The 12,500-nt window shown below is 43.7% G+C and overlaps 1 protein-coding gene across 1 annotated transcript in view; it reads left to right on the top strand.

The window, feature by feature from the left end:
- The window catches only part of LOC306707821 (protein MTSS 1-like), a gene marked incomplete at its 5' end in the record, with an annotated part of 41,925 nt that overhangs the window by 22,955 nt on the left and 6,470 nt on the right, over window positions 1-12,500 (top strand). The window contains 7 exons of the mRNA XM_079175454.1: window positions 7,206-7,290; window positions 8,156-8,247; window positions 8,582-8,656; window positions 9,371-9,382; window positions 11,549-11,706; window positions 11,862-11,969; window positions 12,098-12,195. Of these exons, the coding sequence (XP_079031580.1) occupies window positions 7,206-7,290; window positions 8,156-8,247; window positions 8,582-8,656; window positions 9,371-9,382; window positions 11,549-11,706; window positions 11,862-11,969; window positions 12,098-12,195 (628 nt within the window). The remainder of the gene's footprint in view (window positions 1-7,205; window positions 7,291-8,155; window positions 8,248-8,581; window positions 8,657-9,370; window positions 9,383-11,548; window positions 11,707-11,861; window positions 11,970-12,097; window positions 12,196-12,500) is intronic.

Genomic DNA, 12,500 nt, shown 5'->3' with positions numbered 1-12,500 from the left:
GGACGTTGTTTTAAAACGTTTGAGATTAAAGAGCGTCTGATACCAGCGGGATCCTGTTTCTGCATTCCAGTTTCCACCGTAGATCCAAACGTGTTTCCACCCGTCCAGTCTGTGTGTGTGTGTGTGTGTGTGTGTGTGTGTGTGTGTGTGTGTGTGTGTGTGTGTGTGTGTGTGTGTGTGTGTGTGTGTGTGTGTGTGTGTGTGTGTGGGAGTGACGGACTGACTGAGGTCGGTGCGTCTCCGCGTCCTCCTCTGAGCCAGTTGCTCGGCGGTTGTGTTTTCTCAGCTGCCAGAGGAGGAGAAATAACTGATCATCTCAGTCCACGAACATCTCCCCAAATATTCCTCCCGAGCTCCTCGGAGGCCGATAAATCCGCCGCCGTGTGTTTTACAGTTCAAGGAGTCATGAGAGAGATAACGAGTGATGCTGCAAATACAGTTCAAATGCAGTTTACGACTCCCGCTAAACTTTTCTTTACTTCAGTGTTTTTCTCTGTTTGACGTCGTTGTTCATTGAATATCTTTTGGTTTTGATTGTTGGCGGCACAAACACGTGATTTAAAGACGTTACCTTAAATATGTTTGATTATCTGATCTGATCTTTTATTAATTCAGAAAACAAGCTGTTGATTTGTTGGCAGTAGAAGTAGCTGATGATTGCAGCCTTCATAATAAAGTTGTTTTTCTGATAATTTGGAGGAAAACAGTCATAAAGTTCAACACTGTGCGAATAAAGTCAGAATTTTAAGAGAAGGTTCACATTGATACACAAATGATGAGATGGAATGAAAAGTATTTATTTTTCAGGTGATTTAGTGTTTTTGAATGTGATTCTACATGTTTGATGCTTTTTGTTTTAACTTTAATAATGTTGAACGTTACTGAGAAACTTTATAATATGAGGTGTAATGAGACAACAAATCAAATCCAAACCTCCAGCTGTTCAGAGTTTTTTTTACCAAATACAGAGTTTGCAGGCGTGTGATCCAGACACTCGGGATCCAGAGAGTTAAAACTCTAAAGAGTCGTAAAGAACGAGTAATCCTAAGAATGTCACATCGCCCGTCATGTTTATGAGGCGGGACGACGACACGGAGACGTGATGGTAAAAAACAGCAAACTGATACATCAGGACGTAACGGGAGAGGGGAGACATTCCCGGGACGCCTATTTAAAGAATCCTAAGACTGTACTGTAACCCCCCCCTCACACACACACACACACACACACACACACACACACACACACTGCAGAAGGCTGGCATCTCTGGCCTGCTCCCCTCCCTGGATCCGTGTGGTATTCCAGGACCGTACGACCTCGTCAACCTCTGAGGAGCTTTGAGGAATTCTGTTTACTCCTCTAACGGGGCAAAATAAAACTCCCACGAACCGTGAACCCACTTAAAGGAGTTAAAAGAAGGCCAACACATCGCCAGCAAATACCTCCCTGAGAGGTGAGACCCAGGGCACACAACTCGTTTGTGCTGAGTCGTGTTGCAGTGAGCGTGGAGTAAAAACGTGAAGCAGACTCGTATCAGTGACGCGACATGTTGAAATGGAATGAGAGCGAGGAGTCAGTGTGAACCAATAGGAGATCAGATCAGATCTGATGGGATATATATATATATATATGTATATATATATATATATATATATATATATATCCTATGTGAAGTGGGTCATGTTGAATAGAAGTGTGTGTTTCATCTCTCCAGCTGATCTCAATGTGACCGATCCCACGAAATACTAATTATCTTCAACTCGCCATTAAAGAGACGGACGGCGGAGACACTCGTGCTGCTTGTTGACATGAGAGACGTGTTGAAGTGGCAAAGTGACCTTGTGGAGGGAGGGAGGGAGAGAGGGAGGGAGAGAGAGAGAGACATTCTTCTCCTCCTTTTCTCCACAGGAAAAAGGTAAAGAAAGAGATCACGAGGTCCCGCCCACACCGTTTGAGTGACAGCTAGAGTACAGCAAGGAACACTAGCGACTGAACAACCAGACTGAACCATCTTCTTCTGGCCTCCCCGTCTCCTTCTATATTCTTCCTAACTGTACGATTTCATCCCGTCATCTGTCCTCCTTCTTCTTCTTCTTCTCTCTCTCCTTCATGCTCCAGTTCTCAGAAATAGCTCTCTAGTTGTAACCTCCCTGTAGCAACAAGGCAAGAAATATAGTCTCCCAATACAGGGCAGTGATTTACTGGCTGTCCTGCTGTGTGTGTGTGTGTGTGTGTGTGTGTGTGTGTGTGTGTGTGTGTGTGTGTGTGTGTGTGTGTGTGTGTGTGTGTGTCTTCAGCTGCTCCGGTTCCTCATCCCAGTACCACCAGTGTTTGTGTGGCTCCTGTTGGGATGAGGCGGGTTTATAGATTCCAGGTCACGACTGTCCTCCGCAGCGCTCGACTCCCTCGGCTGGTTCATCGGCGTCGAGAGCTCAGAGATCTCGTTCAGCTCCCTCTGAGCTACTCTTTAAATTAAGGTTACGTTCAGTCGGATAATAATAATAATAATTCACTGACCTGCCGGAAGCTTCCGTTACTGTAGTTCAGCCTTTAATAATTAATAAGCACTTTTCAAAAAACTACAGAGAAATATTAAAACCTCCTATTAATAGTTGTGTTAATTACATGCCGACACATTAATCTTAAAGTGAAATCTGCAAGATTGAAAATGTTAAAAACATGTTGAAGAATTCTGGAGGTGTGGAGTGAGAGAGAAGTGAGACTGCTGCTGGGGGCTACATGCTACATGCTACATGCTACATTAGCCGCTGCTACCATAACGCACCTGCTTTTCTGCCCTAACTTGAGGGTAAATGTGTTTTTTGTTCATGATGCTGAAGGGAAACTACTCTAAAAGTTCATCCTGTCACGAACGCGTTGAGACACGAGTCTGCTGCTGCTGCTGCTCGTGACGTGATGATCAGGACCTCCTCTGAGGGTCTGAGCCGGTCCCCTTTGGTCTCACATGCAGATGAGCTGCTGTGGAGCCTCGAGGCCGTTCAGGCTGCAGCTGCAGCTCAGACAGAGACGCTGCTCTGTCCCACTGGATTTAGGTCAATCGGGTCTCAGTGCCAGTCAACACACACACACACACACACACACACACACACACACACACACACACACACACACACACACACACACACACACACACACACACACACAGTGAGGAGTCCACAGTCGGGTCAATCAGCTGAATTGACCAGGAACTAATCGAGTGACTGTGACCCTGCAGGAACTGAACTAGTCTGCTGAAACCAGGACGGGAACTCGTTCACCAAAGAAATAAAAAACAACTTATTTTAATGTTTATTCTTTTGTATTTAACTGCAAAATAGAGAGAACAAACACTTTACTAATGTTTCCACGTCTCAAAGTACATTTAGTTATATAATGTTACTGAAAACCAAACATTTGAACTCGTTAAACTGATTTATTAACCTGATAAACGTTTGCTTTTATTAATGACACAAGTATTTCAGCGTTTTAGATCAATTTAATTTGAATTAATTCGTTCATGTTTGGAACTTTTTATTCTGAAGTTGTACTTTATTTGTATTCTTTACTTTATTGTCTGTTTTTCTGTATTTGTTGTTCTTTTAACTGTGAAACACAGTTTATCTTTAATAAGAAGTGATAGTTTATCATGAAAGTATTATTATTATTATACATGAAGGCTCAGTAACAGCAGCATTTAAAAGAGTATCTTTGGGAAGTAATTAATGAATTGATTGAGACAAGAATTAACGGTATAAATGCGTCTCGTGTGAACTTCTTACCGTTATTATCACCGCTGACTGATGGTGAACGTGCTGAGAGAACTTCTCAGCAGCAGCTTCGTGATCACTGAATAAACGTGTCCCGGCAGCGTCCAATCAGATCGGATTACTTTACCGTCCACTCAGCAGTTCCTGTTGAAACGATCGTCCTCCTTTTGTTCCACTCGGCTCAAGTTTCCAATCCGGCTGCGTCCTGACAACACACACACACACACACACACACACACACACACACACACACACACGCACAAAATTCAAAGCACTTTGAGTTTACGAGTAATAAAATGTGCTTTATGATTAAAGGATGCTAGTGTTGAACTAGTGCAAAGAGAAAACAAGAATTAATAAACTTAATCTGAAGTAACACTGAAAGGATTAAAGATGAGCATTTGATACTTTAAATATCAGATAATAACATTTAATTGAATTAAGCTTTGTGGCTGCACTGATATCAAACTATTGTCATCCGTTCAGTAAAGTCGTGTCACAAGTCGCTGCAAGTCTTCTTCTCAAGTCTTAACTCTTGTTTATGAATGAAACACTAATATTAGAAGCTGCAGGATCGTTCTCTCTCACTGGACTGAGGATTTCATCGATCTCAGTAAAACTGGGTCGAGAACAACACCGTGTTTGAATCGTTTTAATTCATTTTCCACTCGAGAGCCACAGCAGCAGATGAAAGCGCTCATTTGTTTTGTTTGCTCTTTTGTTGGACTTCAACTTCAAACCGCTGGAGAGACACCGCGGCAGGGTGCAGCGTCGGAGCATCTTTGACTCATGTCTGCTGCTCCAGAGCACATTCTCTAAACCACGAACACAAACACAGACATTAATGTCAGCCTGTTGAAATCACACCGGAGCTCTACGGCGTGTTGCACAGCCCCGCCGGCTGATGGGAAGTCAGCCCGGACTGATTCAGAAGCATGACGCCTCGTTTCTTAGACGAGCGCAGCAGCAGAGAGAAGGAGACGAGGTGAGAAGAGAGGATGTAACGCCTCGTCCGAAGGTGAGAAGAGAGCAGGAAGAGGGAGGGGGGGGGGGGGGGAGGTTGCGGTAACGGAGAGAGAGAAGGGGCGGCGGTGATGGGAGCAGAGAGAGAGAGGAGAGAGAAGGAGAGAGGAGGAGAGAGGAGGATGATGTGTGAGGATGCTGGAAAAACAGTGTTTGGAGTTAGAAGAGATTACGGCCAGATGTTCTTCTGAAGAACAGGTTGACGCATGGATCCAGCCCCAACATATCCCTCTGATCAGAAAACATGTGATGCAACAAGCCAATCACATGTGACTCCCCTTCCTATGTCACATGCAGGCTCATTGGAATGGGGAGGGGGGGGGGGGGGGGGGGGGGGGGGTCTCTTAAAGAGACAGGCGCTAACATGTAGCAGGTAACTACAGGTGTATTCAGTTCGGCATGATGTGACATTAAAGCATGTAAAACGTGTTCTAGTAGAAACCCGACATACTAGAATGAACTTCATGTCTCCTTTCATTTATACTTCAACATTACTTTCACCTGTTGATGTCAACACAACAACAACAACAACAAACGCATGTATTGCACGTGATCCGGTGGTTTCCCCAGGACTGTAAACAGGAATGTCCAACAAGGAAGTAAAATGACGACATTAAGAGAATACATTGTTGTTGTTGTTTAAAAAGCCTTTAAACGATAGAATAATGTAATGTAATGTAGTTAAATATTAAATCCGTCTTAGTTCATGGTCTCTTCGTGCTGTGAGGAAAGGCTTTCTCTTAGTTTCTGCCCTTTTTAAGGCTTCCAGGAGGAAAAACAGAGAGCAAGACGTGTGGGACAGAGAGAGAGAGAGAGAGAGAGGAAGAGGAAGAGGAGGACATGTGGAGAAAGGGAAGAGCAGAGGAGAGGAAGAGGTGTCAGTGGTGCAATGCAGTGCTCACTACCCCACCCCAGACACACACACACACACACACAGTCACTTGTATACTATACTCATGGGGACCCTTCATTGACATTATACACTAGCTGGACGAAAAAGTGAAAGACCTTAAAGAGAAACTGAGTTTATCGATATATACGAGATTGATAAAATAGGACGAACTGTCAGATATTCATTATAAAACGTATGGAAACAAAAACAAAGATATGATAAATGTTGAAGGTGTATTTGTACTTTAGTATTGGTATAAAGTTCAGATGTGTGTACCGACACGGACAGTTGGTGACGTTGGAAAGCTCCAGGCTGACAGGCTGAGGTCTGCTGAACTGTTCCCCAGGAGGGAGTGCTCTGTCGGGGGGGGAGAGAGAGAAGACGACCATCTGGCCCCCCCCCCGGGTGTCCATAGAGCTTCTGCTGCACTGACAATCAGCTCTCTGCTGGAGTGTCCTTGAGCAAGGGACACACTCAGGACAAGTCGCTATCAGCCGCAGAGGGCTGCTGTTGAGGAGGCGACCTCTGACCTCTGTACTCCAACAGAAGGTTGTCAAACCTGTTGTTTTCTGTTTTCTGCTGGCGTCCTGTTGGCTGCAGCCAAAGTCACAGAGCGGGTCGGCCTTCAGTTAGAAGATCGGCGGTTCGATTCCTGGCTCCTCCAGTCCGTGGCGATGTGTCCTTGGGCAAGACACTTAACCCTGAATCGCTCCCAAAGGTTGTGCCTCCGGTGTGTGAATGTTGCTTGAAGCGCTTTGAGTGGTCTGAAGACGAGAAAGGCGCTACACAAGTACAGTATTCACAACGTCAGTGGCGGTGAGGGTGAGCGGAGTATTGATTGTGGTCAGTTCAGCTGACAGACTTCACATGTTCACTGCACAATTTAGTTTTCTTCTTTTTCTTTGTTTCTCATTTATCGGTCCAGGGATTTCTTAAACGATAAGAAATGGGCCGTAAGTAACGAAAGGTTGACAACCTGTGATTTAAAGTGATTTAACATTTATTCCAACGCTCTGAAGAAGACGGAACAAGAGACGCATTTAACCCTTTAGCTGCTGCAGCCGTTACATCAATGAGAAAGTGTTGGTGCAGATGGATCACATGTAAGATTGTCTGTGCAGTGACGTAAAGATTGTTTTAATTGTTGATGAATGCGCACGTTTATATTCTAGATTAGTCGATTCATCATTTAGTTTATAAAATGTCAGAAAATAGTGAAAAATCTTCAACCCAGAGTCAAAGATGATGTCTTTAAATGTCCCAAAGAGAACCCGTTTAGTCTGATATAAAACAAATAAAAACAGGAAATCTGCGATTGGTGCATGAAAAATTATATATTATATATATATTATATATTATCAAAATACTCTGTGATTACCTTTCTGTGGGTTAACTTCTCGTTGCAGCTCTTTTACGTGTTGTAATCGTGGGATTTGAGTTTTAGTTCTGAGGTGTTTGAGCCGTTTTTTAAAGATCTTCTGCAGCCACACGGTGACGGCTCGTTTCTCTGCGTTTGCTTTCAGGAGGCACCAGAGACATCGGCTCAGCCCTCACCAGGATGTGCATGAGGCACCGCAGCATCGAGGCCAAACTCCGCCAGTTCTCCATGTGAGTAGATCAGTGTGTGTGTGTGTGTGTGTGTGTGTTGAACAGGTGTAGCATCTCCTCCCAGCTCTTCATGGCATCCAGCTCCTCCTCTTCCTCCTGCGTCAGCTTCCCATCCTCCATCTCACTCGCTCCCCGTTCAGTCTTTGCTTCCGTCTAACCCACATTATCATGGCCTCCTTTTTCTTTCACCTCTTCCTCATTGACCTTGTCTGCTCCTAAACCCAACTCGATCCTCCTCCTCCTCCTCCTCCTCCTCCTCCTCCTCCTCCTCTTCATCTCCCTGTCTCTGCATGAGTCCATTAACTCCCCCAGTACGGTGGGAGAGAGTCGGTCAGGCTGAAATGAGAAGACGAGAGCTCCAGCTGAGTCGGTAAACTCATTTTTGGGATTCAAGAGTGGAACCTTATTGAAATGAAGGTGTAATAATACTTTTAGTTTTATTTAATTAATACTGGATACATTGTATTCATCTGTAGGGTTCTTTCCATGATGTAGTCAGACTCTTATAATAACAATCTGAGCGCTTTAGTGGCAGAAACCATCACTGTTATTGGTGGTTTTAAAATGAATTATTACATTTAAAAAATAATTAATAATATATGTTTTTATAATGATAATAATAATTATAGCTATTAATATTATTTGTATATATTATTTACTATTAAAATAAATAAATACAAATTATGAAAAAAAGGGGAAAGAATAAGTAAGTAGATCGTCAGTCCGGCTACATTGTGGTCTATATTTCTTTTACATTTTGGATTATGAAGCGGATTATGTGGACTTGTGTTTTCTGACAGCGTGTGTGCGCGTGCGTGTGTGTGTGTGTGTGTGTGTGTGTGTGTGTGTGTGTGTGTGTTGGCAGGGTGTTTCTGGACTGTCTGATCAACCCTCTACAGGACCAGACGGAGGACTGGAAGAGAGTCGCCAACACTCTGGACAAAGACCACGCCAAAGGTACACGACACCAAGTACACAACGCCGAGTACACGACGCCGAGTACACAACACCGAGTACACAGCACCGAGTACACAACACCGAGTACACGACACCGAGTACGCGGACAACAAGTGAAAGCAGACACCATGCGGTTTATACATCTGTGTGCTGGTCATCGACTCTCTGTATATTCATATGTCTGCATATCGAACCATAAAACATGCTTCTTTGCACACCTCACACTGTGTGTTCATCCATCTCTACGTGTGTGTGTGTGTGTGTGTGTGTGTGTGTGTGTGTGTGTGTGTGTGTGTGTGTGTGTGTGTGTGTGTGTGTGTGTGTTTCTCTACAGAGTACAAGAAGGCCCGTCAGGAGATCAAGAAGAGATCTTCAGACACTCTGAAGCTGCAGAAGAAAGCAAAGAAAGGTTTTCTATCTCTTTGATCACTTCTGTGAAATGATTATGAAGTTGCACAAACGCTCAACATCTCGATGACGTTTGTAGCAAACGGTCATCAAAGAGAGAACGAACGGGAACGGTTCGGTAGGAGTGAGTCATGAGCTGTTATTGTGGCGTTCATAACTAATTCAGTCGTGGTATTACAGTGATGTAACGTAAAGGCGATCCCCGTTATCCAAACTTAGATATACAATATATTTTCCCATGATTCAATGCTTCTATAAGACATCTGCTCAGAAGAGGTTCATTCAGGATGAGCTCGTTAAAAGTAGTCGAGATGTCACCAGATCACGACGGTTTGTTTCACAGAATCACAGAAGAATCCGTCGCTGGAAAGTGTTTAAAAAATAAAAAACATAAATAGTTATTGATGATCTGTCAATCAAACTCTAAGCGAAGCCCGTCAGGAGAAAAACTCTTTTCTCATCTCAGATGATTATAATCCAATAATATAGTATATATTATCCTGTATAATGAGTATTTATACTTTTGGTACTTTAAGTGTATTATGATGCTGATACTTTTACTGGAGTACCATTCTGAATCCATGGCTTTTTGTAGTATTACTACTTTTGAGATCTGAGTACTTTTTCCACTTCTGAAGAAATGTTAAAGTTCTTTTTGTTTTTTATCTGCCTCCTCCTCATCCTGTGATGTCCCATCATGCACTGCTCTGTCCAGCTGATGTATTTGGTAAGTTGTTTTCTTACTTCTTGTCTATTATGAACAATAAGACACAGGATTACTTTATTATCAACTCGTCTTTCTCTTCTAGTTTTGTCCTTCAGAACAATCCCCCATGTTTTTAGTCTAGTTTGGTGTTAATGTAGCAATAATAATAATAATAATGATAAATAACTGTGACTGGTTCTGACATGAATGTAGCAGGTGGAGGAGAGCAGAATGTTTTATTTCCTTACAGTCAGAAAACACGTTCCGTCTCTGACAGCTTCTCGTGCTCCGTGTTTCCTAAATTCACATCCGTCTCTCTTCGGTCGGCTGAGATATGTTCCCACGTCGTTTAGATGTTTGTGTGACTCACAAAAACCGAAACCTCGAACACAACAAAAGAGCAGAGTCGAGCTAAACAACAGTCTCGTGTCACGCCATCCAACCACGACAACACACAGCAGGCTAACCGACTGGAAGAAGATGATTCAGCTCATTATATTATCTTCACCACAAATATATTTCAACTGTTTACGATAATATAAAACAGCAAAATGCAGAAAACTTTCATTTTAGAGAAGCTTGAACCAAAGAATCTCTAAAGAGATAAAATATGACATTTTATAAAAAGTAAATACATAAATAAGTGAGACTGCATCCAGACCATTCACTCCTATGACTCCATGTTTGCTGCTAATTTGCAAATGTTAGCGTGCTAACATGCTAAACTAGCTTTAGCTTCAGCATGTTAGCTCAAAGTACAGTCTCGCTGTACAAACATTTAGATTAATATTGTTATGTGATTTTATGTTAAGCTGCAGTATAAACAGCATAACACAACCGCTCACAGCAGATATGTTGTTGAGTAGCTTAGCATAGCATGACAGGCTAGCGTGTACAGTAACATAGCATAGCACATCCTACAGTAGGATATCACAACATGTTGTAACACAGAATGATGACTTTATGTATCACATTTAGAGTGATGAGAGTTAACGCTTCTCTCTCCTCACTTAGCTGCAAAGAAACGTAACTAAACACCAGAACACGTGGTAAAGCTTTCAGAACAAACAGTTCCAAGTGTGTGATTCATCGCATCGAAACGAGACTTATTATGAGCAGAAACCAGAGCTTGTTGTTCGGGCCGACACTCGGTGGCTTCCAGCGTGTTTTAAGACAAAGTAAACAGGACCGAGGATCGACCCCAGAGGAACCTCAGATGTGGTCGAGACTTTTTGCAGCCTTGTTATTACGACGCGAGAGAACTCCCTCTGCAGCGGGACGGAGAGACTCAAAGAGGAGGAACATATAACTTGCGATTGAACTCGAATTGGAATGAAATGAATGTAATGAGAGAGCGAGAGAGGGAGGGAAAAATGAAAGGGGAACCTCTGCTGAGTTGGAACGAATGTAAAGGCAGAGCGATGGAGGGAGGAGCTCGCTTTGTAATCCCTCTGAATGTGACTGAAGGTGAAGAGAGACATTAAAGAAAAGCTGCTTTTATTTACTCTGAAGCAGCCGAGTCGGCTTTCAGCAGTCGTCTGATTCCCTAATAACCTCGTGAACAAGAGAACGTCGGCGTGTAATCGGAGTAAACAGCAGAACTCGGCCTCGTATCTCACCGGAGGAATTAAGGACTTTAATCATATGTTTGTGTCTGTGCTGAAGAATAGACGAGGAGTTTACAGGATGATCGGTGATTTATTCCTCTGTGGAATCGTGTAAAAGACACTTTGTGACTGAGTTTTTGTGGTTTTGTTGACAGTTTATATCACAGAGAACAAATAGGAGTTAAAACGTTTGGTCATTGTTAAACATACAACATGATGCTCTTACTTCACATCTCTGCATATTAAACTGAGAGTATTTTGTAATCAAATGTGTGCAGATAATTAATGAGCCCACCAACAATGTTTGGTGTGTGTTCGCTGGATGCCGGCGAGAAAACTCCTTCAATTCCTTTAATTGTGGGTTTAAGGTTCGTGAGAAGCTCTAACTGTTGTTTTCAAGCGGTCGGTTGTGTTTGTAGTCTCAGAACAGGATGTTCTCTCTGCAACTCAAGTTGTGTTTAAGATATTAGATTTCACAGCTCTTTATTTCTCCTCCCTGCCTGCTCTTCTCATATTTGGGTTATGATGTTCTGCTCCAGAACATGTGATTATAAGTGTGTGTGTGTGTGTGTGTCTCCAGGCCGTGGGGACCTCCAGCCTCAGCTGGACAGCGCCATGCAGGAGGTCAACGACAAATACCTGCTGCTGGAGGAGACGGAGAAGCAGGCGGTGAGGAAGGCCCTGGTGGAGGAGAGGAGTCGCTTCTGCTGCTTCGTCACCATGCTGAAGCCTGTCGTGGTCAGTCTCACATCCAAACCACTGGTTTTATAAGAACCGCTAGAAACAGAAGCTGTGACTGTTAGAAGTATCACCCTGCAGACCTGAGAGGCGTCTTTGTCAGCAGCGTTTTGTTGCAGACTTCTGAGCCGGTCGGTGTGTTTGTGTGTCTTCAGGAGGAGGAGATGTCCATGCTGGGGGAGATCACTCACCTCCAGACTCTGACCGACGACTTGAAGGCTCTAACTATGGACCCGCACAAGCTGCCGGCCTCCAGCGAGCAGGTAGGACCCTCTGAACAGGTGAACCCGGTCCTCTGATCCAGGAGACGGACGGCTGTCAACACGCTGCAGAGGTTCTGCTGACAGAGGTTCGTCTCCCTGAGGTCTCCTCTTTCCGTCTCTCTCTGCAGGTCATCGTAGACCTGAAGGGCTCCGAGTGCACCTGGTCCTACCAAACTCCGCCCTCATCGCCGAGCACCACCGTATCCAGGAAGTCGAGCATGTGCAGGTTGGTTTCCATGTCTCTGCTGCCCCCATGTGGTCCAAAGGGGGGAACTGCAGCTCTGTGCTTTTAGATGTTCGGTTCTTTGAATAGGAAACGTAGTATTTTCTGTTGTATTAGTATGAAGAGGGAAGGAAGAGTTGCAGTTCTGATCAGGATTGTTCTTGTAGTTTCTTCACCGCAGCAGAAATATTCAGTGTGAAGCTGTAGTCAGTAAGTTTAACGTTTAAAGGTTTTGTTTTGTTTTTTACTGTTATGTCGTCTCTTTTGTTCATATTGCAATTCCTTTTATTGTTTCTGTTTCTGTTGGC

This window comes from Pholis gunnellus (genome assembly GCF_910591455.1).
Source record: "Pholis gunnellus genome assembly, chromosome: 16".
Taxonomy (NCBI): Eukaryota; Metazoa; Chordata; class Actinopteri; order Perciformes; family Pholidae; genus Pholis; species Pholis gunnellus.
This window is presented reverse-complemented; position numbering and strand designations above follow the sequence as displayed.